At 39.4% G+C, this 25024-nt stretch overlaps 3 protein-coding genes and 1 long non-coding RNA gene across 5 annotated transcripts; all 4 read right to left on the reverse strand.

Moving 5' to 3' along the window:
* Positions 1 to 22: 22 nt before the first annotated feature.
* asb12a (ankyrin repeat and SOCS box-containing 12a) lies at positions 23 to 2303 on the reverse strand. 2 transcript variants are annotated; one of them, XM_064350367.1, is made up of 3 exons: positions 2144 to 2303; positions 783 to 1547; positions 23 to 570 (listed from the first exon to the last, which is right to left on the reverse strand). In XM_064350367.1, exons 2-3 carry the CDS (start codon positions 1540 to 1542, stop codon positions 413 to 415), a joined length of 918 nt encoding a protein of 305 aa, XP_064206437.1. In that variant the 5' UTR covers positions 1543 to 1547; positions 2144 to 2303; the 3' UTR covers positions 23 to 412. The 2 variants fall into 2 exon arrangements, with proteins under 2 accessions (XP_064206437.1, XP_064206438.1); XM_064350368.1 differs by having other exon boundaries at positions 783 to 1550; positions 2144 to 2269.
* Positions 2304 to 4271: 1968 nt separating this feature from the next.
* Positions 4272 to 19959, reverse strand: mtmr8 (myotubularin related protein 8). Its single transcript, XM_064350370.1, has 14 exons — positions 19770 to 19959; positions 18638 to 18760; positions 18148 to 18310; positions 17795 to 17952; positions 15980 to 16108; positions 15223 to 15357; positions 14817 to 14949; positions 14464 to 14573; positions 13933 to 14058; positions 12761 to 12810; positions 9734 to 9934; positions 9258 to 9386; positions 8306 to 8432; positions 4272 to 7820 (listed from the first exon to the last, which is right to left on the reverse strand). The coding sequence occupies exons 1-14, from the start codon at positions 19791 to 19793 to the stop codon at positions 7497 to 7499; spliced, it is 1932 nt and encodes a 643-aa protein (XP_064206440.1). The 5' UTR covers positions 19794 to 19959; the 3' UTR covers positions 4272 to 7496.
* LOC135262927 (uncharacterized) lies at positions 10336 to 12753 on the reverse strand. Its single transcript, XR_010332345.1, has 2 exons — positions 12499 to 12753; positions 10336 to 12247 (listed from the first exon to the last, which is right to left on the reverse strand). It is a non-coding gene; the product is annotated as an uncharacterized LOC135262927 (long non-coding RNA).
* A 2851-nt stretch (positions 19960 to 22810) lies between the features above and the next one.
* shisa2a (shisa family member 2a) lies at positions 22811 to 24785 on the reverse strand. The gene is made up of 2 exons (XM_064350371.1): positions 24281 to 24785; positions 22811 to 23899 (listed from the first exon to the last, which is right to left on the reverse strand). The coding sequence occupies exons 1-2, from the start codon at positions 24576 to 24578 to the stop codon at positions 23367 to 23369; spliced, it is 831 nt and encodes a 276-aa protein (XP_064206441.1). The 5' UTR covers positions 24579 to 24785; the 3' UTR covers positions 22811 to 23366.
* Between the last annotated feature and the right edge of the window lie 239 nt (positions 24786 to 25024).

Here is a 25024-nt window from a genome sequence, read left to right on the forward strand (position 1 = left end):
ATAAACAACGTAAAACCAAACATTTTATGACAGCATTTTATTGAACCATGAAGCGGTTCCACTTAAGAGAGAAGCTTGGCGCTAGCATTTATTATCGGGAGCCGTGACGTTTTAAAATACCTCAAAATAAGTAGGGTACTCCAATTGGACTCCAGTCCTAGAGATTTACAAAAATTTCTACAGAGAAGGGAAAATGGAAAATAATCTTCTTGATGTTTTCTATTGAACAATGATGAAAAATGTAAACCAAAATGCTACATTAGCAATCAAGATTATGCTGGCAAAGGAAATACAAATTTGACTAATAAAATAAAGTAAAATCACTGAAAAGATAGCACTGACCTCTAACACTGTCATATCCACATTGTAAACTGATAATATTGTCTAATCAAGGCACAGTCACACAGTCGAGTCAGAATGTTAAGCTTCTTGAGGGTGCTGTTCTGTAAATCAAAAAGTTCTTCAGGACTGGTGGTATTTCCAGGTCATTAATACAATGCATTTTGTTGATCTTTTTCAGGTGCATTCGAATGGCAAGACGACACTGTGACATCAGGGATTTCGGACAACCTTCAATGGAGAAAAACAAAACAGAATGGTTTTATAATGTCAATCTACAAACTTCTACACTCGTGGCTTATACATTATTCGATGAGGTACATCAGACTGGTCGCTTACAATAATTCAAGGTTTAAGGAGCCATTGCTAGCTACATTCAGAGACATGTTCAGACACATTGAAACCTCAGACACATTTTATGCACAACAGGAGAACATCATCACCTCTTTCCTTCAGCAAGAGTTCCACTGCTTCATTCTGTTTTGTAGATTTCTCTATGATGAGTGTGGGAAGGTAAACATTCGCCCCAAAGTCTATCAGGAGCTGGACGTACTCCACACCGCAGCCATGTCTCAGGCACATCTCCATCACAGTCTTGGGCTGCTTGATCCTCCTGAAGAGCTTCTCATCAGTGCAGTTGTAATTGGGATCAGCCCCATAGAGAAGCAGGACTTTAAAACAGTCTAAGTGCCCATACACTGCGGAGAGATAGAGCGGTCCACTGGAAACTGAGGCATTCGAAGCCCACAGCAGAACCTTGGACCGCGCGTTGACCTCTGCGCCGTGCCGCAGGAGCTCTTTTAGGATTTCCACATCCCCCTCCCGTGCTGCAGTGAGCACGGGAGAGCAGTTATTGTACATGCTGCCATTGGGGTTGGCTCCAGCCTTGAGCAGAGCCAAGACACAGCTTAGATACTTCCCACTGACGGCTGTAAAAAGAGGGGTCTGGGCTTTCACATCCAGGCTGTCCACCTCAGCGCCGTGAGCCAGAAGGACCTCCAGACAGCGGAGGTGACCCCGAGATGCAGCCATCCGTAAAGGTGTGCCTGGAATCCCCCAGCCACTCCTGCTGTTGATGAACTTCCTGTACCTATCCTGGGAGAGAAGACTGGCCAGGAGTTTGTCATCGTCTTTGAACACTGCTTGGTTGAGTAATCGGCTTTCACCGTTGTCCTCTCCGTCCTCGCTTTTCGTCTGCAGCATGAAAACTACTTGGAAAAATGTAATTGTTAGTAAACTTATTTTTCTATTTTACAATATGTACAGCTTATCTTGAGTTTGCACTCGTGTAGGCTTCTCGTTTAACATTGAACAACGTCGTTACCATACAACATTCCGCACAAAATCCCAAAAGAACGTGATTTGATGTCTCGATAAATGATCATATAGATTTCCATTTACTTCTACCTAGAAGTTCTAAGGTAGACTGCATTCGAGTCTATTTTAGAACAGCTAACTACTTAAAAAAGAAAAGAAAAAGCACAACCGCGCAGATAGGTGCGCGTACAGCTTATTGACTATATAGACGTGAGGAAAGCGCTTAGTTGCAAAGCTAACAGACTAATAAGATGCTGCAATAGTTAAGTCAAGTTGACTAACTACCAGAGCACTGAATGAACTACTCCGTGTTTGACACCCCGGACATTGAAGCTCGACAGATACAGCAAACTATCTGCAGTACCTATCTACAGCAATTACATCTAGAAAGCTAGCGGGCATTTTAATGAATTTACCTCATCGTTCGGGTTGCTACTTCATTTTAATGCAATGCAAAAAAGATTGACCTTCTAAAAGGATCACTTACCTTAATAAAGCAACGTTATGATTACATTAGATTCCGAAAATTCATAACTAGCGTTTGTTAGCCTAAATAAACACCGCATACTGTAAAAACCTTCCTTCCGCTGCAAACACAGCCCTCCATTGACAAGTGATTGGCTGTAAATGGTGTATGGTTTGTGACTGGCATTCAATTGGCCAATTACCACGTAGATTCAGAGCTCTTAGCCAATGAGAAATAAGTTTATCCAGATAATCCGGGGGATGTTCCTGCTGTTCTTTGATGTTAGGTGACGTAATTAGAATATACTCCTAAAAGCATTTGTTCAGTTTCTTTTCCTCCATATTTAAAAACACAACAACAACATTGCTATCAGAACATGTATTCGTGTTTATAAATATAAATGTTACCACTGACTTAAAGAATCGCAATGTGAACATTATTTTTACATTTTGAAATCAGAAGTTAATGAAGCTGGCTGAAACAGCTTTTAATTTACAAAATATAAACAATGCTGGATATTCTAAACTAAAAATTCACCCCAATAACTAGATGATTAAGCGCTCTGTGTGGCGAGATATAATGGCTTCAAAGAATGTGGGACAGAGAATAGCAGTTTAACAAAGCAAATAGTAAAAAAAGACACGGTTCTACATGGAAATGGTTAAATCTAGAAACAAACACAAATTACTTCAAACAAAATATATCTAACAGGCTCTTGTAAACAGTGCAATAGGTTGAACGCCGTAGGAAGGAATTACAAAGCTTGTGTTGATGTGTATTTTGAAAACAGTAATGTATTTCAATCTCACTTCCATTAAATTAACCCTTTTAGAACAGGGTTAATTCAATGTTTAACAGGTCTTTTTGTAACCCTGTATTAAATCCCATCATCTCCACAATTATACAGAGTACAGGCATGGTTCAAAGTTTGAAATAAAGATCACATTGATACCAAAATGACCAAATCACTTGATCCTATGGGCGTCTCACTCAATAAACATGCAGGGCATATTTATTCTGAAAAACACAGAAATCCAAAAATTGTTTTGTGTTTTCATTATTCTGTAGTGATTACACATACTTCTGATACGAACCAGATTTCTTTTTCCAACCACACCTCAGGTTTTCTACACCACCAGGAAAAAAGTTTGGAGTCGATTGAACAATGCATTAAAATGTAACGTTTTACCAAAAGTGGACCCAAGTGTCTCCAAAACTTTTCCAAATGGTACCAATCCTCTCTAATATGGAATATCCTTTTTTCCCCAGACAGGGATGGTACCCTCTGGAACTACACAAACCACATACCCTATTTGTGGCTAAGCCCCACATCTGACCTACTTGTGCTCAACTTTCAGGGGAAGGGTAAGGAGGAAGGGCAAACCAGCTGTAAGTATCCCTGTAATTTGCATATGCAAAGAGTGGCTGTGTGAAATGAAGCAGATCATCAGGCACTACCAAAGATAGTGACTGGACTTTTTTGCATAAAGGTGCCCAATTCTTGAAGCACAATATTTATTAAATGTACGACTATGATAACTGATAATAATAGTAGCATAATAATAATAATAATAGTAGCATAACTAATCATAACATAAGTAAACAGCTAATATTACCAGTTTACACTCACAAATCCTGAAGAGGATCTGTCTTCACATGCCGCCGCTTCTAGAGAGTCGAAGCTCTCCAGACCAGAGTGGCGTTCGTCCTCACTGTCGCTCTCAAATTCCTTCAGTACTTCTTTCAAAGTCTTCCTCTTAGGATTGCTTGCATGATTTGAATACATACTTGTTTTCACGTGCTCCTGAAAATGCTATAAGCTCAATGGAAATAATGGATTGACTTTTCCCAGCCAATCTACAAAGAGTTGATTGCTTATGGCTCAGAGGGGGATATTGATGACGTAATTTCCATTGCTGTAGTTTCTGCCATCAAAAATGGCAGAAACAATCATATACATTTTTAACCTAATTTGCAACAGCAAGTTTGGAATTTTACTGCACAAAATACCCTTTTAAGTGTGATGCGAGTACATGAAGTTGAGAGGAGAGAAAAATCCTGATAGATGTACATGACACATATTCACCAGCACAATAATTACATTGTGATTTTAAGGATAAGAAAAAACAAGGAGGAGCAAGTAAACATGGACATTACATATTGAGAACATTTATTCTGGAAAAGATGAATTTTCTTACAAAAATGCTCTTTCAAGGACTTTAAAGAAGAAGAAAAAAAAAACAAAAAGTGCCATTATCAAATACAGTACAAAAGTCTTGTGAGAGTGCACAATAATTACATTTGAGAAAATTACACTGATGCAATTTTTTAAAATTCCAAATAAAATTATAACAAAAAGTAAAATACTCATTCACTTTAGCAACATTTCAACACAGATTTTCCCCCCAGTTTCTTGTTTGACATTAAAAAATGTAATGAAAACACACTACAGAAAATAAAGCAGAAATGTCCATCCAAATGGTATTGTGCTCTCACAATAGCAGAATCAGCAAAGATTTACAGTGTTTTTAAAGGAGAGACAAATGCATTTAAAAGCAGTTTGAAACAACTCACCTTTTTACATCATCATGGTTTACAGTAGCAACATTCAAAGCTTATAGTTTTTAAAGTTTACATAATGAAGCGTTGTAATAAATGTTTAGAAGGCTTTGGAAATGTTAACAAACTAATCAATTCTCCCAAAAATAAAACATTCATAATATAAACTAGAAATATGTTCACAGAACTCCACGTCCCTTCTGCCTGAAGTAATTTTATTATTTCTTCCAACAAAGCAATTATACTTCCCTTTAATAATGTAAAACAAAGTCAAATACTGTCAAAAAGGGTAAGAACTTCTATCAATTATTGTGTCCTTACATGGCATTTTAATGAATATTTAAAATATCTTATTTGTATTGGCAAAAATTGCTTTTGAAAAAATGGAAGACAAGTAAACCAAACAATTGAATGAATTTTTGTCTTTTGTACCAAATATAAGGTTTCAAGCCAACTTGGAGCAACCTTTTAAGAAAAAACAATCTCTTGGTATTGTCTTGAATACATTTGATACACATGGCTCATATCAGCTGACATCAAGACCTGGTCAATAACACATTGAACAGTAACAACCCAATTGCATACAAATCTCAGGAACTAATGCCTGTGTGCAACACACTGAAATGCTTTGACACTTTAATTTAGGTTGTGAAAATTTATAGCTATATATTTCACCTAGTATGAATGTTCATGCATCCAAGCTTTCTGGGCATCTGAGAGCAACTCAGAACCCAGGCAGAATTAATTTTGTCATTACTGACAGGCATTTGTTTGGGCACTTGTTCTGTAGGCACATGACAGAATCACTGGCTTACTCTGTGTGCCATTATTTTTTCCAATCTATGCATGTAGAAACTGACTGAACTTTTGACTCCTTTGCATCAAGCGCCAAATAGAAATTTCAAAGAATTCTTTATACAAAGCTTTATATTGGAAACAGATTAATTGTGTTGCTTCGTTTGTGAATTAGAGGATTCAGTCAATTAATTGCGAAGAGTAACAAATATGGATTTCTGACCCTGGACTTAGTACACACTTTTTCAGTCAGAAAATGTGATATTATAAAACAAATAATTTTTTTAAAAATGGGTCCATATTACGTCAAAATATAGGCTATACCCACTCATCAAAAAGTAGATATAAACCACTATTAATAGTTTTCAGGGTTTTGTAAAATGTCTCACCAATAATAGGTCTTGTAATGCTTAAGTCATTATCTAGCAGCTGTATCCAACCTTTTATTTCTAGCCCAAATTGGAAATTAAAACTTCCAGTGTACTTGATCATTTTAATATCTCAACTACACAGAGATTAAGTCTATTTCTACAGTCTTAAGTAATATTGCTTTGAGTGCAAAAACAAGGAATTAACATGGAATTAAACTGATAGGAAAAAGCAATTAACCTAAAAAACAGATAAATATATGATTTTTAAAAATCTCCCAGTGTCTTTTTTAACATACTATGCAGGCATCGTTAGATACTGTTATAGTATTGCGAGAGGCACACTGCAAGGATTTGTTCAACTTTTTTGTTTGAGGGGAAACAGCAGGTTGTGGTACTAAACTGTAGTCCAGTGTAGTCCAATGGTTAGGAAACCGGAACTGTAATTCAGAGATTGTAGGTTTGTGTCCAATATGGGGCACCGTCATTGTACCCTTGAGCAAGGTACTCAATCTGAATTGCTTCAGTAAATATCCAGCTGTATGAACTGATTATATCTAGAGAGCATAATCTGTGTAACTCCTTCTGGATAAGGATGTCTGCTAAATGCTTAAAACATAAAAATGTTATCCAGGCACAGTCAGTAATACACTGGGGAAAAAAAACAAAAAAAAAACAAAACAAAAAAAACAATAATACTGACTAGACCCAATTCTGCTACTCATGACTAGAAATAGAACTGGCCACAATACTCAAGGTATTATTTTACAATACAATCATATCATTCATTTTGCACAACAACACTTTATGTAAGCCTTAATTATCATCAGCTTGTACTTATTCATGGGGAAGCATCTCCTGTAATATGTGCAAACTGTCAAAAGAACCTAACTGACATACATATGAAGCGTATCATACTTGCATAATATTTGTTAAGGACTGCTACTTTCGCTACAGAAATGAATCAAATTATAATTATTTAAAAACTTCCAGTCCATTTTTCATCAAATAGCATTCACCTGCTATATTGCTCAAAGGCCTATGCATAGTAATTACAATGCATTTCCAACTCCAGACTAAGCAGGTCTCTTAATATACAGGGAAAAAATGTTCTTACAGTCTAACTAAAGCAGGCTACAATACACAAAACATAAAAAAATGTACAAATCAAAACTGATTCTGGCCTATATATTCGGAATGTGTTCCCTTTAAGTGTTTGTGCTACCTAAATCCCTTTATATAGATGGCTAACCACATGTAAATATAACTCTTGCGCAAACTCAAAGCTTTCTTGCTAAAAATGTGTCCCTTACAACCTCACAAAACATTCACCTCGGCTACTTACATTCACAGCATGAACACAAGGTCGCACCTCTTTCTCTATAAAAGACTGACAGTCATTGGCAAACTTTTCAACAACAATGATCCAAAATGAAGCTAAACAGTGCCTTTCAAATGATTAAGGAAATTTCCTGTCTCACCCGCAAGTTTTATGCATATTCCCTGCTTGCAACCTAGTCACAGCAATTACCATCCCAATAGTTTGGTAAAATGAATGCAATTATTCAATTAAGATGGAAATCCTTGTAGGTTGTTTCTTATCTCCTAATAAGACCCATGTGTTTTCAGAGATGATGCAAGCCAGATATCAGCTACTCCTCCACAGTTGTGGTGGCCCTTGTAGGAGACTCTGCTTCAACCATCCGGCTGGTTTTGGGGATCTCCAAGGCAACTGTTTTGCCATTGGCAACAGTCAGGCTGGATTCTAGGCCTGACCATTCATCTTGGCCTTTCCCATTGGCAGAGCCTGTGATAGGGCCCGTGTCTTCTGAAGTGCCATTGGTCAAGTGGGCCATTAATTTCCTTTCATGGACAGAGGAACTGTGGGATGTGGGTGGCACTTCTGTGGGCTGTTTGGCTGAAGCACTGGCTTGACACAGATGTTCTTCATTCACCCTGTCAATGGCTACCAACTTCTTCAGTGGAACAAGAGAACAGGAGGCAACAAATCAGGGAGAGGTTTCTTTTCTTAAAAAAAACATACAACAGAACGTTCCCACATGGCTCACCTGGTAAATTCTAAAACGTGGGTCATGACATAGACTGCTTTGCAAACTGCATTACATTTCCAAAGAACACTGAGTGATGAACTCCTGACTGTATCATAACCTTTACCACATTACCACAGGACACTAAGCAATACACTCCTGGACTGTGCCATAAAATGTACTGAATTTCCATACGCCAGTGAGTGATGCCCACCTGACCGTACCATAAAATGTACTGAATTTCCATAGGCCACTCAGTGATGCACTAACTGCACCATAAAACTGTACCACACTTCCAGACGACGCAGAGTGGTACACTTACGACCGTATTGTGGCAATCTGTTAATTACTAACCGTAACTTTTTTTCTTAGCATCTCACAGTTACAGTGTGTGTAGCACAGCAATTACTTACTTTTTGAAGTTCTGTCATGTTTTCTTCCTCCTCTGACTTCTGTCGCATGAGAGTAAGCAGGTGTTCCAGAACTGACTGCTTTGGATGCATTCCCTTGTCAAAACGGTTATACATGGTGCACCAAAACCTGGAGAAATTTTTTTTTTCATTCAGCTTATTCCTATTCCAAACACACACTGCAGAAAAAATACAGTGGCAACTCTGAAAAGAAACACTCACCATGACTATGGCCATTATGGCATTTGGCAATATATTGACATTAAAGGCTGTGCTTTCTGGACAGTGCATGGTGTGCGGAAAATTGCGGTATTTTGCTCATGGATTTTCACATGCCTGAGCCCGTTCAGTAATTTGGTGCCCTGCCGTGTGAACAGCATCATTGGCTCTGTTATGAACTTCCCTGGTTTTATTTCTTTCAATAAAATTTCAAGATACAGTTATCATTATTCATCATTATTCAGTCATTATATCTTAGTTATAGCATTGCACAATTAAACAAATGGGAAATTAAAACTAAGGTTCAAATGAATTTCTCTAATTAGATTCGTTCAAACTGTGACAGCCCGACTCTACACTCTTAAGAGAAGCTTCTTCTAATATCGACTTCCACTGCAGTGGTAAACCAAGAAAATTGGCACAAAGTGCACGGCTCTTAAAGGGAATGAAAAAAGGTCATTTGATTGGCTATGACTGAATTCAGCTGCAACACACCCACTGATAATATACTCAGCCTAATCCAGCCCATTTTCCACCTGTGCCATGCATTGTGAGTGGTGCACTCCTCGCCTATGGTCACAAAAATACCAATATTCAGTAGCCACCCCGCAGTGTGCTCATGCACTGCTCCACTGACTGTGCCTATGCAGTAAGAGCATTGTTTCAAGAAAATATATCCTCAAGTGTGTAAGACGTCATGCTCACATAGTGAGATGATATGGAAACTTGAACTTACTTGAAGTTGAAGGGTAGAGTGTTCGGTCTCAGCATGGCAATCTTTAAGAGGCCTTTGTACAGAGGGTTTATGAACTCTTCCTTCTTTTCCAGAAGGTAAGGCCAAACAGAGTAGGTCCTCTCCTCTAGCCTAAACAGTGATATACAGTGTTATACTAAATGATCTATACAAATGCTAATGAACAAAATTATAACATAACAAATCCTGTCCGATAACTCTGATGAATCCTAAAAGCTGTACAGCAGAGACTGTAGAAAAAAACTAATGTAATTCAATACACACTCTAAATAAGAAAATAATAGGTTTCAGTCATAAATACTCATCTTACATTAGATTGCATTAAAAACAAACGGCCCCAAGTTCACATTTTAACCTCTGCTGAGAATGTTGGCAGAAACAGAACTCGCTGAGGTGAAGAAACGACACTTCCTCCTGTCACAATAAACCACAGTGAAAGCAGTTAAGGGGGTCCTCACCTCAGCTCTACCCGCTCTTTCTGGCAGTTTCCGATGAAGTTCCCAAATTGGCAGGAGTAAACATGGTCGTGGATTTCGATGAGGTACTTTTCATTGAACTCAAAAGCACAGGGGTACTGCTCCATCAGGTGCCAGAGGCACTCAATGAACTGGGTGAAAACAGGAGACACCTCCTTGGGGTCCCCTTCTAAATGGCCACACCTATAAAAAAGTTTTGTACTTTAGATGACATTACATTACATTAATTTGGCAGACGCTTTTATCCAAAGCGACGTGCAATAAGTGCAAACCAAAGGTCATTGGAACAACTACAAAACACAGGTCCGATAAGGTGCAGTACTCATTATGTAACAGTTAATAATAGCCATGAACACATTAAGCACTGTTCAAACAGTAAGCATAGGCTAGGTCAGAGAGTAAAGTTAAGTCAAACTAGGAGACATGACTAGCTACAACATCAAGATAACGATACAAGTGCAATACAAGTGCTGAATGGAGGTACATGTAACACGAAAGCGCTACAGGAACAAAGTGGAAGGATATATGTGACACCTCAGGGTATATTATGAATAAAACTGTGTATTGCATATAAATATAACATATTTTTGGCTGGACCACAACAGCGGGGCCAGCCCTACAAACACGAATGTCTGTGACTGAGTGACTGAGTGATGAAGTTACACCATTGGTCGGCCGGATCACGTGTGTTAGGTCCAGCCATATACTAGGTTTTAACTTGGTCTTGTTTATATATATAAGAGAAATTGTGTTCTTTCAACTATTATGCTAACCACCAAAGAGTAAAGCATTACACATTCTTTGTGTTGCATTTTGACTGAACTTTTATAGCAAAGGTGCGGACTCCTAACTTTACAGGTCCATAGCATTTTAACTATCATCTCAATACATGCAGACAATTTTGAAGAGATACGTACGTATTTTGGTAAATACATTTTTAATACAACATCGGCAGTACTTTGAGAAACTAGCTAAACACATACACCTTTTAGCGAAATGCATAATCTAAAAATTTGGCCTTCAGATTGTGACATGGTTACATTTTTGCTCTAAAAGGCTTTTATAACTGCTGAGTAATAACCCTTCCCAGTACTAAAATCTAATGTTTAACCCCTGTGACTTGGTTAGATTATCTGCATGGTTTGGTTCTGTACAGCTGGCCTATAGCACCCTTTAGGCCAGCTGCAACCCCAATGGAAGACAACATTTCCATAAAAATCCATAAAAGCAAGCCCATTACAATGGAGTGTTATTTTGAGAACACGAAAATAAATGTCTCAGATCTTTTTCAGTTCTCCGTTGCCAGTGGAATGAAGATGTTCTATGAAAGGGGCGCTCGCAGAAGAAAAGCAGGAGATGCATTACACTGCGGAGCCCCAAGCCAGAGTCATTGTTCTCATACGGATCGCTGCAAAGCTTTTAAGCTTTTAGCCATTGCAGCAGCACACACCAACGATGCTTGGGAAAATGAGTGATATTAGACCATGTACTGTATCTCTCACACATGATTTCTTTTTTTTCCAGTTCAAAGTTAACACAAATAGGTTACAAACATTAACTACAAAGCCATTGTTAATATATAACATAATATAGTATATAGTATAATGTTATGTATCCGGCATCAATCTGGACTAAAATGAAAGTCTCTGACAACAGGCAAACACATAAGAGGTGTGAGTCATGCAGGTGTTCCAAAAGACATCAGTTCAATAAACTCCAGGTAGGTGAAGTTATCTCTCAGTAATTTACTTCAAAGCAGAGATTACACATAATTGTCATGTTTTGTCACAAATGAGGCTTTGGATAATAAACACAACCATAAGAAACGAGTGTCAAAAACTACGTTACAGATTTTATTTCCTGTATTTAATGGGATAAGAACGTCGGATATAATGTCAGACAGTGGTTTTTAGAAGTCAGTGTGGTTAGAACATGACAGCAATGTTTTGGTGATGTGATCACAACATTGCTAGAACAGTGACTGGAAATGGGGCAAGACTAGTAATTAATGAGCTTGTTATAAAACATATTGTTATAATCCAATGAGGCTTCAATGGCTCAAATTAAATACAATGAGATGAGGTCAGAATGAAGATCCTCCACCAAACTTCACAGTTGGCATTATGCATTTGGGTAGGTAGCATTCTCCTGGCCTCATGGATGAACTGCGGTTACTCCTAGACTTAATGTTGACCAGGGCAGCTCTAGCAGGGCAGAGGTGGCATCCTATGACAGTGCCATGTTGAAAGTCACCAAGCTCTTCAGTATGACTCATTCTACTACCAATGTTTGTCTATAGAGATTGCAAGGCAGTATGCTAGATTTTATGCACCTGTTAGTAATGGGTGTGGCTACAGTAACCCACCCCAATTAGAAGGGGTGTCCACATACTTTTGGCCATGCAGCGTACATTGAGCAGTAAACATGCTCAAACCAATGCAGTGCCAGCATCTAAGCCTGGTCCTCCGTGTCACAGCATTCTACCACACTGCATTGCTATCATCTCCTCTAAGCCCTCTCAGAAAATTAAACCTACGGATATTTAAAAGATTTAAATAAAGAGATAATCAATTTCTGAAACAACACATCAAAGTAAAATTAATGAAAATTGGTTCTCCAACAGGACTATTTTAGGGAACCCATCAATTTTTTATTCTGCTAAGTACATAAAGTACAGTTCAGATCAAAACTGTGAGAACAGATTAAATGAGACTGGAGTTTCTTGCCAAGTACAGACTGCACAGTACACAAAAGGGGTTAACATATTGTAATAAAACAGGGCTATGAAATTGGTGAGATGTTGGACACTGGATTCAACATATGACAAGCTGAATCTCAAGAAACTACAGCAGCCATCAGCAAATGTTCTAAAACCCTAGAGGTCACAAAAACTGAAAAAACTGCAAAATATTCTTAAGCTGATGACTTCTTGATCTGAACTGGCCTTAAGGTAAAAATACATTTGCTATGCAGCACACTTAGTTTCAAAAAGATATTAAATATTAATACCTTTGTGTGAATTTATGACCCATAGAAATCCATTCTTTTTCTATTAAAACCTTCAGACGAGAGACAGAGAGAATGGCATGTTAAATTCAAACATTCAAACAAGTGAATACTATCGTTAATAGTTTTAGACATCGATATGCTAAACAACCAGTCAGTCCTAATATCACAAAAATGTTAGTCTGCTTTCATTAAACAAAAAAATTCACCACAGTTAGTTCAATTTAGACGTTACCTACTTTTCCTGTGGTAGGAATCTAACCAAATACAGCTTGATGTATTTTCATAGGCTATGAATCTTTTTTTTAATTCCGTCATGCTCGGCAACACTACTTTTCCAATTTGGCATTGTAATACATTTCCCATCAAGCACTTTAAGGATATCTCAAAAACAGAGGAAATGACTTTGCAATGAATTACGAGGAGGCAAGAGGAAAATTTAAATGGCTGGGTACACCCTTTGAAGATAAAATATAAAATATAAGAGCATCATATTGAACCCCAAGGCACACTTAATTGTCATATTAAAACAGGAAAAGGGGTCTTCCCTCCTTTAATAATCAGGATCCATTTGTCTGAATGTTAAGAAAGCCATCTTCTTTGGGTCCTTTTTATCAGATATATACACAATTTTATATCTGCAAATATATGCACAAATATTGTTGTTTGCATTTTCAGGTGAATTTCTCCTTTAAAAACTTGATACCACTTTAGAAAAACAACTGTAAATCAATTATGTTATAATGTTAAATTCTAAACCTTTCACATGTGAAACTTTTGAGGTTTCACATATAAATGTGCTTTTCACACAGTGGCAGTTACGCACATTAGAAGACTGTATCAAGGCAAGAACCAGCAATAACCTATTCATAGGGGACGTGCTTCAAACACCACAAAGTGTCTAACATTAGAGCCCTGCCAATGCTTAACCTAAAACTGTAATCCTTAACCCATTTGCTTCCGAATAATACTGCATCCCATATTTTTCTCTACCACCCACAACAGCATAGAACTTTGTGATGCCAAATGATGTACTTGACTACTACGGTCAGTTGTGACTCGACAACCTAGCATAACCGCTGTTGCCCTAATCTATACATTCCCTCAAATCACTGTAGATAACAGTGTCTGCAAAATGCCCAAAATGTGAACATTATCAGGACAAAAGGTCCTACCATCAGGCCTGTGATGGTCCGGTAGTAGGGGTCCAGGAGGACACTGGCCAGGGAGCAGACCTGGGCAGTCCTGTCCCAGCCATCGGAGCAGTGCACCAGCACACTGGCCTTCTCCTCCACCACGGCCTGTCGGAGAGAGCGCGTTCACCTCAAAATCCACCCCCTTCACATCACCACAAGCGCTTTACGGTCCTGCTCTGACTGGATAAGATCGTTTACGATTTACCTTTGAAACCAAACACAAAATGATCATAACCCCAAGCCCGCTCAAGGAATTGACGGACTACAGAAATATATTTTCCCATACAGTCCCTGCTAAAAAAAGTATTTTATATAGCTATTCACCCAGTACATAATCCCTGCCAGGAATTACACTTTCTAAATGGTTTATTTCATACTACTCTTTAGACTTTACAGAATCTCGCTAAAGTATGCCATCTAACCAAATTAAAAGCCATTAGGTCTCTGCCTTCAGAGGGAGTAAAGTCAGTGCCAGACGCAGAGTTCTGGCATTCTGTCAGGACACAATACCTTTGCTAAGAAGACCCCTGCATCCATGACGGCTTTGATGTGGCGCAGCCAGCCTGAATTCTCCAGTCCCGTCAGGTAGTCGCTCATTGTTGGAGATTTCATTGCACATACTGGGGGGGGGAAATCAGGGGGAGGGGCCGTTTTGTTAAAAGGTGTAATGCACTGGCCAAACCAAACAGTAATGACAAGTTAACTAACTCTCAACGGTTCACATGTTGGCTCAATGTGCATTTAAAACAATTTCACTCATAGCGGTGTAATAAGTTACAACCTAAACCAACTGGTAAATGATTTGTCTATACAGCATGCGAAAGAATGAGCTGTATTTGCTGTTGTCATGTCGGCCCGATCACCTTCCACCAGCTTCTGCAGGCTGTTTCTCATCACGTGGATGTTCTCGATGCCCACAAACTGGAAGCGGATGTTGGAATAATGGTCTTCGTTTTCGTACCCCTTCCCCGCGGCACGGTTCGCCATGGCATTTAACTGCTCGAGAGGGGAACACAGAGGACTGTCCGTGAGGCAGTGCTCCACTCCAAAAACCCACACATTACAAATTCCTTTCCAGAATGATATTTATGTGAAATGACAAGTTCATTACAGCACAGTGTTTACAAAACAGTGAAGCTGTGTTTCAGTTATGTTACAGGCAATCTGCCTTTATACTGGTGTTTAAACTAACCTTATCTCGTGCACCATTTTGTAAGTTGCTTTGAATTAGCCCTTGTGCTAAACATTTAAATGTAAATGATTGGGTACCTTTGGTCGGGTGTCCACCACATACATGAAGGGGCTCTTGGGGTTAGCCTTGCTGATGGCCTGAAGCATCTGTTCATCCTCCACACAGCGAGCACTGAACCCAGACAGGGGCTGGCTGCACCTGCAGATTGCAGCCTGAGGGACCAGGGTCCAGTGAAATGCTTCAGACTCAGCCTTGATACATTACCCAGTAGTTTAATACAATACTAGCATCTCCCCCGACACAGGGAAATTGGATTTGATTGCCGACTGTGTTATTACACCTACCCACTATCCCACAGTGAATAAATAGATTATTTGTAGGTTATGGCCCTGTTATGAAATACAATCTCGTCTGTGGGGTATGCTTATATATCGCTTCACACCACAGATTTCAGGAGGGGCACTGCAGAATAATGGTCAGAGAACTGGTCTTGTAGCTTAGAGCTTACAGGTTCAATTCCAGTCGAAGCACTACCATTGTACCATTGAGAAAGGATTACAGCAGGATATTTCAGTAAATAAAGCTGTATGGTCTGGATAAGATCTGGATAAGGCATGCTGAATGCCTGGGTGTACTAAAATCACAATAGGAGGACCAATCACAATAGGAGCCACTCACAAAAACAGGGCCAGACAGACTGCGCAGTGATTTCTCCATGTCTGAGTCGGACGTATTTTGACTAGTGACTGGTCAGTTAACTCTTAGTACACCATTATTACACCTCATAGGGACGTTTCATTGGCTGTAGTGTCACATAACATGCATTTCACTTACATTTGTCAGTTTGTGGAAGTAGGAGAGAACGGGAAAGCGTCCTCTGCTCCTGAACTTGGAGCTTCCCACTATTGTGGGCTTGCTTGCCACCTTGGGAACAGCCAGCGCTGCAGGGTACGTGCTACAGATCTGTGGGGGAAAACAGTCAGCTGGAGTATCATAGGAGCACTGGGTGGTTTTTGTGAACACCACATAACACTGGAGGGTTTCTGGGAGTACCACGGTAACAGTGGAGGTCATCTGCTTCATGAACAACCTGTAAAGGCCACTTATCTTTAGGCTGCAGGTGTGTCATAAGAACACCGTTAAAGCAGAAATTTTAATACGGAGATACCCCGGAATGACGGTGACAGAGTTCAGTTGTGCCCCTCAGTCAAATCTTGATAGTATTTTGAAAAAATGTTTTCTTATTTTATTTATTTATTTATTTAGAAACCAATTTGTTCAATTGAACTATTCTTCCTGGATTCATACACAAATATGCTACAGATACATCGAAAAGTAATGCATAACAATTACAGTAATTACTAAGTAATGCACAACAATTGTAATAGCATTTAGATAATTTACAAATGGGAAGTAGGGGGTTCCTTTAATACAGTGCCCAAGATAAGGAGAGCAATGCAACAGAGATAAGGAGTCTGCTAAGGTGGAATTGTGTACTGAGATGGCAGGTATGGCATCCACCAAGTTACACCTTGGTGGGGCATGCCCCATACCTATACAGAACTGAGAGTTTGGCACTTTTCAGGGTTTCCTATAGAAATAACCACAATGACCACAGACTCTCAGTCCTTAAGCACATTAACTTCTGTACTTTCTGACCTCATGCAAACACAGATACAACCTTACACGTCCACACGTTAAAAGCCACAAACTTGGGTTATTTTGATTTTCTCCTCTTTCTTCTTTTTCCTTTCAGTTTTATCATCAGAAATTCAAATCCAGTCCCACAATCAATCACTTTTCCCATTTAGCAACATCTGCCAATAACGTCTTATCGAAGTCGTCTGATGAAAGTGGCCAATTAACAGTTAGCAAATTATGATCGACACAGCAGTCCACCAATCATTGCTTTAAAATGTTTGTCATGTACGGCTTCCTCCAGCATCAAGCTCCAACACTGTCTGCAACATCATTATAGTTGACAGCAGGAAAAAATGTAACTACAAGTTGCAAAGCTTCTTCTAGAGGTGTTGTTGGGGGAGGGGGTGTTATTTTTATTCCATTCCCCAAGCCGAAGACAAACTTGGAAAAGCGTCTGTTGTGGATTACACTCGCAGCTTAATGCCAATACCATTATCTAGACAGACACACATACATTTGCTGAAAGATAAGCTATAATTATGCCTATTAATGACATCAGACAACTTATCAAGTCCATTATATAGTTAGCAGAGTGATTAAATAAATATATTCAAATTTTAAGTTAATTTGTGAAATTCACAGTTAACAATACAGAAAATAGGCTGTTGTTAGCTGGCAATGAAGTGCTAACGTTAGCCTCATTTTGATATGTATGCATGAGGAATTTGGCATATTTGTATGTTGAAAACATGTTTTTGCTGAGATGCTGCTTATAGTTTCACACCAGTGTGGCCTATTGACCGTGCAGTTTGTTTTAGCCCATCCACTTCAGGACCCCCTCGATGAGAAGACATTGCATCTCAGGGGCTACTATCTAGATTTCTTAAAATCCTATGCGGGGGATTTGCAGCTGCCGTTTCTCGACTGACAGCTGCTGGAAATGGACAAAAACAAATGCAGCAAAACATAAGAAGCCTCATACACTAAGACAGACAGAAAGACAGTTACCCCATAGTTCTTGTTGAGATCAGTCAACTCCCAGAAGTCATTGGGCAGCCCCATTCTTCTAAACTCCACACTCAGGTCCACAATACTCCACCCAGCTTTTCTGTCATTTTCATTTTGTTTAAGGTTGTAAAGGAAAGCATACAGCTCTTCTTCTTTAGCTGTTGAAAGAAAAATTCAGACTTAAAAATATGTAGTAATTTGACAGTATACATAACACACTTGTGGTCACACACTGTCAATGCAGAATATGACCAAATGGCAAATTATGCTGGTCCTTTGCCCTTCTGGATTTGATTGATTGGAGCATATCATCAATGGACAATACGACTAGCTATGGGAGAAAGCAACAATACCTGGCTGGGATAGTTTCAGCAAGGACTGGGAAACCTCTTGACAGTCCCTCTCACGAGGAAGAACAAAGTGGGCCACACGGAAATTCTTGCAGTGGATAAGAAGTGGGCATCCACTGGTGGTTAAGGGTAGCTTCTCTACCGTGGCAATGTGATGGTGCAGAATCTGTCGGGTAAGGAGAGACCAGAACTGTTAAATCTGGTATTTTCATAGTTAATCCGTCCTGAAAATCCACTTCAGTCTTCATCAAGGGACACAAACAAGTGAAAGACAAAACCTGTAAACTCCTTTAGAGTGAGATCCTAATATTTACATACTAGGCATGCTCTATTTTATTGTAAAGAAAGCAGCATTTCAAAAACCGACAAAATATGACTATTCCAGTTGTTGCAAACATTGGGGGTGGGGTGGTGGGATGGGGGTGTTAATTCAAAAACACAGAATTATTCCATACACAAGATGCACAAAAATAAAATATATTGCACTTCTTACCCAGGTCTCCTTGCGCACATTTCCGGTCGTTTCCACATAGATCAGATGTGTCGCTGTCAGATAAAGTGTGCCCACTGCTGGCTTCTTAGAGGTGTATCTGTCCAATAACTTTACTTGTTCTACCTGACACGTTCAAAATAAATGCAGAGCAGTTAGCGCACAATCCATGACAAACTGCTTTCAAACATGTTTCCTGGACAAGTTTTTTTAAAATGGCAAACATTTCCAGAATTTATTACTTCCCAAATGCCTAGAAGAAAACAAAACACATGAGCACTTCAGGAAACCTCAAACTGAAGTTCCTACTAATCTGCTGGCTTGCAATAATGTGAAATGCCATCTCATATCCTGCTCTGCAGACTGCCATGTTCTATACAGCAGGATATTCAAATAGATACTAAAGTTATCATCTACAATCCCTAGAAAATTAGAATATTTTACACTCCATGACTCTCAAACTAATCGGGTACTCTCGTTCAGTGACAAAAACAGACCATTGCAATGTTATAACGACCCAAGTATGGATCTAACAATCTAGTAAGATCGCACTACAAACCTTATACGTTCATTAGAAGATGTTCACTAGAGCAGGTTCCTCATAGCAAACATACGTAAATACGTGTAATGCTGGTATTGTGAAATGTCAGAGCGATATAAAGTTCAAATCAATATGCTATTTTTCGACACAATCCCTGATTTACACTGATTTTATATACAATTATATTGCAATAAAACAACTACGTTAAAATTGGTGTATTGTTAACATAACACATTTTAAATTTAGTACAAGTTTAAGTATAACTAACGTTTCTGATTTTGGGTTAACCAACTGTGGGAGGACACTTGCGGTAAATTATCGATAGGCTGTTAGGTCCGCAGACTAATATTCTAGCAAGCAAGAAAACTGTTAACAGTTAGCATGTTAACAGTCATCTCTGTGTTAGTAATACGTCGAATTGGCTAGGTGTTATCTAAATCTAAACTAACTTGATATGCCTTCGTTCGCTACCCACAAAAGTTAGCTGGCATCAATCATGTACCCAGCGCTCGCTAGCTGTCCAGTTGCACGTAGCTAACAACCCAGCTATCAACACACGGAAAAGGGTTCAGTTAACGTTATACTGATTCGTACCTTTGGGGTGGTAATGTGCTCCATGACAAGGCAGGGGTATACTAAGATCCTTGTGCTTTGCGCAGCAGAGCTGTTCTCTGTAATTATTGTTCCAAATCTATTACTTTATATTTCCTACTACGGTCTACAGGAAATCATCCTCCACACGCCATATTTCCTATGTATTTTCGAAGTCATCTGATCAAAGGAACCCAAACAACGCGAGAGCAAGGTCCGCGATGAGACAGTAATCCGCCGCAGATCATTTTATGTTCCCGTAAAGCGAATATAAAATACAAATAAATGCATTGTAAGTAATCACGCATTCGATATTTTCTAGCCATCTAAATTCCTAGCTATAGTAACATATCTGATTTTACCAATGACTCTGGAAATAGCCTACCATTTTTATTTCCCTGTGATGCCTAATTAAACAATTAATCATACAAAGTCTAACATGTAAGGAGACATGTATTTTTATCTAGTTGTATATAATTGTTTGTAATAGTTATTTTATTTATGAACGCATTCGGCTACTTTCTACAACGGTTTTGCTCAGGCAACAGCTGAAATCTTCGCTCGAATGAAGTGCGGGCGCAAATCTTCAATGATAGTAGCCTATGAGCAGTTTCTGGCCCACTCGCTAGGTGTCTCTATTGAACTAATTTCTTTGTATTATATCAATCCCGACACATGCGCGGGCGCGCTCGTACACACGCACGCGCGCACACACACATATTGGTAGCCTACATTATCTGGATATTGTAAAGACATTTCTTAGTATGTTTAAGGAGTCGCATTTATGTAGTAATGTATATAATGAGCAGAAAACGTAGCCTATGTACTGTAATTGGATGCAGGCCCATCTTAAAATAGTGATGGGCGGCGCGAAGGTTTCCGAAGCAATGACATAGTTGAAGCAATTACGTTGTTAAAGTGTCGATGTCGTGAAACATTTGACACCTGCCTCTCCTGTGACATCTCATGGTCAATAAATACGCCTGTCAATATTCACAGTGATGGTGACTTGAAATTTGTGAAACACTACCACTTGACTCTTGATATTACAAACAGTTTTTCGATATTAATGCTATTGCCAAAGCCCTTTCCAACTATTCTATTCATAAAAAATAGTTGTACAAATTAAACTTATTGTAATAGTGAGGACAATTATCATTATTAAAGTGGCATGAAAATGTGCTGTGTGTCTCAACCAATGTGTTCCTCTTCCATGCCTGGTAAAGGAGAGCATATTGCAACAAGGAATTACTTTTAAAAAATGTATTCACCATGTTATTCTTATTATTAGTAGTAGTCACACTATGAGAATAATTTATTTTCTTTTCTAGTTCTTTTACATTTTCAGGCCCGCATACGAGCATCCATACATAATCTAACCCGCTTATTCGTGGTTAGGTTCGCGGGGGGTTCTGGATCTAGCATGCATTGGGCGAGAGGCCGGAATACACCCTGGATGGGTCACCAGCCTATCACAGTGCACACACACCATTCACTCTCTCACTTACATAGGGGCAATCTAGAATCTTTAATTAATCTAATCTGCATGTTTTTGGACTGTGTGAGCAAACCGGCGTAGCCGGAGGAGATCCACGTGTACAGGGGGGAGAATATGCAAACACCAAATAGAAAGGCCCTGGCTGCATTTGAACCAAGGACACAGTAAATAAATAAATAGCATTATGCGCTCACACATGCGGGTAACTTCTGACTTCATTAATCTATTTATCTTACATTCATAAGACACATTTTTGGTGTTCTATTATAGCCTACTTCGCTTAGATGGTCCAGCTTGAGTTAAAGCAGGATTCGGTACATTTCTTTGGAGGATGCTTTTGATTGGATAATATAACTAACAGAATCATCAGCCAATAGAAACATGCTTTGACACGCCCCATTTGCTTTCGACATGCCCCTTCCTTTTGACACACCTTGTACTCCAGTCTGCGGATACTCTTGGTAACTGGAAGAGACGTGGATGGATGTCCAAAGAGGGCAATAAAAGGTGAATAAATGAAAATAAATGAAATATTTATATGATGCTCACAGATTTGGTAGACATGATGAAACAGCAACAACAGCAATCTAGCTAGCAATCCTGAAGAGTAATGTCAGTGCTAACTTCTTAGTTAACTTTTGCTAAAAATGTGCTGGAAAGAAACACGACAAGGAATTTCTGTTTAACCCTTTCATATTCATAAATGTGTACTTACTCCCGTGTAGGTAAATATGTACAATTGCAGTGCAACATTTGAAAGCTGGCAATGCACTGAAATGACATTCCATTCACGACTGCCCTGCAAAACTCTGTTGAGTTTAGAGGTGCACTATTTTCTTACCGGAGCATGCCATCTTGTTTACTTTTCACACATCCTTTTTTTTACAGCCAGACTAGAACTCTATTATCACACCTCACCCAAATCCATCTCTGGGGAGATTAACACAGTCTTCCCTACCTGGTGTCATTGGATTATTGGTGCAAAAATAGCAGATCAACCCCCACCCAAATCCCCTCAGAGACCACACCCACCATCAGCATGGCCACTTGTTGACATCTGTTTGGGTCAATTAAAAGCATAGAAATCCAAATCTTTGGGCTTTGCCAGACTAAGACTAAGCCCATTCCCAAACAAACCACCACCAAACACTTGAAATTCCACTACTCAAGAGCATGGCCCATTTAGCCCAGAAAAGAGCCCCTATTGAAGTACTAAATGCTTGCTTGCAATTTGAGAATGCAAGCCCTGTCTCTTTTGAAATTACCTGAACCTATTAAATTACTGAAGATGTTGAAACTGTGATTAAATTAGGGAAAAAAGTTCCTGGCGTGTCTGTAATCAGGTTGTTGTTGATAGGTGAAGCCAATACATACTAAATTTAGGCTACTACACATAATAAATCTTCACAAATTTATGATTTAGGCATAACCTTTTTCAATATGACAGTCAAATAGTACACATTTCTTTTAACACGCACTTTACTCATTCAGCAACATATGGATATACCCATAAATGTGTAAAAGAAACCAGTCATGCACATTGACGGATTGTCCAAGTTTTTTTGTATTCAAATGAGCACTGAAAACAGTGGAAATTTTATCATTTTACAAAAATGTTATAAAACATCAAGCACTCCCTTTTCAGAAGCAACAATAAGCTAAAGTACTTGCTAAACAGGCATGGTCATTCAATATGAATATACATGTTTTCCTGCACATCTATGGATGATGCATTACAAGCAAAAATATCCCTGTCAAGAAATGAATACAATCCAAAAGCATTCGCAAGTCTGTAAAACAAATAATTAAAAAGGCACATAGTTTAAAAACACAATATTCTAATGTTATACATTTTAATTTGATCTCACTGCATAAAAGAATTCTCCCATGGCAGTCCTTGTAAAGACCACAATGTTGGAATTCACTGAGCACCAAACAGGTATCCAATGAACCGCCCACGTTCATGTTTCTTTAGCACATATATTGAATCTCTGTAGGGTTCTCAACTCATTAGAGCCTCTTTCCTTGCATGATCCCAATGTCGAACACAAGCTGCTCTGTAGCTGTTACAAATCAACTGCTGTATGAGTCTAACAGCGGCCTCATATGTTCACCCCTGTGTACAACTGTTCAGTGTGCATGGGGGCCTGTTGGAAGGAATGGGCCGGTTGCGGGGTGTAGGCTGAGCGGTTGTCCAAGAAGGCTTGGGTCATCATCATGCTGTGTTCCGGAACAATTCCATAGTTCAAGTAGGGCTGGAAGAAGGGGCCATGGGGCTGTGCAGCAGGTATGTACTGCTGGGCCTGCGAGGCCGCAATTGGGTACCCACACCCCGCTGGCCCGTACATGTTGACTGTAACCTCTGTGCCAGGGGCGCAAATGTTCTGCTGCCTCGCTGTCGCAGTGGACCTCCCTGCAGAACTTGAGCTGGCACTGGAATGGCGGGATGGTGTCATTCCATCTGAGGAGGGGCCACTAGACTCTAGCAGGCGGCTCTGGGCTGGCACTGATCCACCCTGACGGTCCCTAGGCTTGGGTTTCAGGCAGCGGCAGCAACAGATGGCGAAGACAGTCCCGACAACCACGAAGGACACAAAGGCGCTTGCGACAATCAGGAATGGCAAGTATGTGGGCACTGTAGAAAGGCAAATTAGAACAATTAAAGTTTGAGAAAGTTTTAGGCTGTTCCCATAATGGCCATACTGAAACAGTTAGGTGGTCTGACCAGTTCTGCGAAATGTAAACCCCGCCAGACTCCCAAACACATGTAATTCAACACCTCCCCTAGAGCCACTAAAAGTTCAGTGTACACAATTGTAGATCTGACCAGTACAAGATTAGGTTTCCCTAGACAAAAAGATTTGTCTAGGTTTCCCAAGACAAAGATTTTTTTCAACCAAGCTTTTTTGTAAAAAAACAGAACCAGAAAAAAATATCAAACGGTGACGACAACGATAAACAAAATAATTAAATGATGAAGTAATATTTTGTTTGTATCAATATATTTTAATCTCACCTTGCGGAGGTTTAGCGCCCGTCTTCCCGTCTTTTTCAAACTCAAAAAATTTGTCGTTGTCACAGCTGCTCTGGTCCAACCTGGCCTCTGCTGCTTTACAGCAGTACCTTAGCGTGCAAGTCCCGCAGCAATACCTTGAATCATCGCCGTCGTAAAGCTCCGGACATTGAAAGCCCTTGTGCCAGATGTTGTATGAGTCGGCCCAGCCGTGACAGTACTCTCCAGTGCTATCCACGCATTCTGGCTGCGAAGCAGAGACCAGCAAATACAAAACACTAACTATAAAACAAACGGCCATCGTTACCTATATGTACCTCGGTAAATGCGGCCCGTTTAATAAAAAATCCACAAACACGCTGCAAATAAAAGTACTTCAGTAAGATCCGTGTAGGCGAACGAGTGGCTTCCACAAAGCAAATACGTAGTGTACAATGAAGTTGGTTCCACGAAGTTTGAAAGCTACGAGACATGTGACACCACTGGGGTCTCCGGCAACAGGATTTTATCCCCCTGCCCCTCACGGTAATCTCCTCTCAATGGTGGGTGGAGTCCGTGGCTTCCAGACCAATTAAAAGCGATTGCCGACAAGTTTTCTCTGGAGTAATCTGCTACATCAGGAGTGTTCAACAAAACGTTTTTAATTGCTTTTGACCCCACACAAAGTTTTTTTTGAATAATTTCTTTCACAATTCATAGGTGTACCTTACACAGTGATTTTAATACGTGAAGATAAAAATGTGTCAT

Source organism: Anguilla rostrata, chromosome 9 (genome assembly GCF_018555375.3).
Source record: "Anguilla rostrata isolate EN2019 chromosome 9, ASM1855537v3, whole genome shotgun sequence".
NCBI classification, from domain to species: domain Eukaryota; kingdom Metazoa; phylum Chordata; class Actinopteri; order Anguilliformes; family Anguillidae; genus Anguilla; species Anguilla rostrata.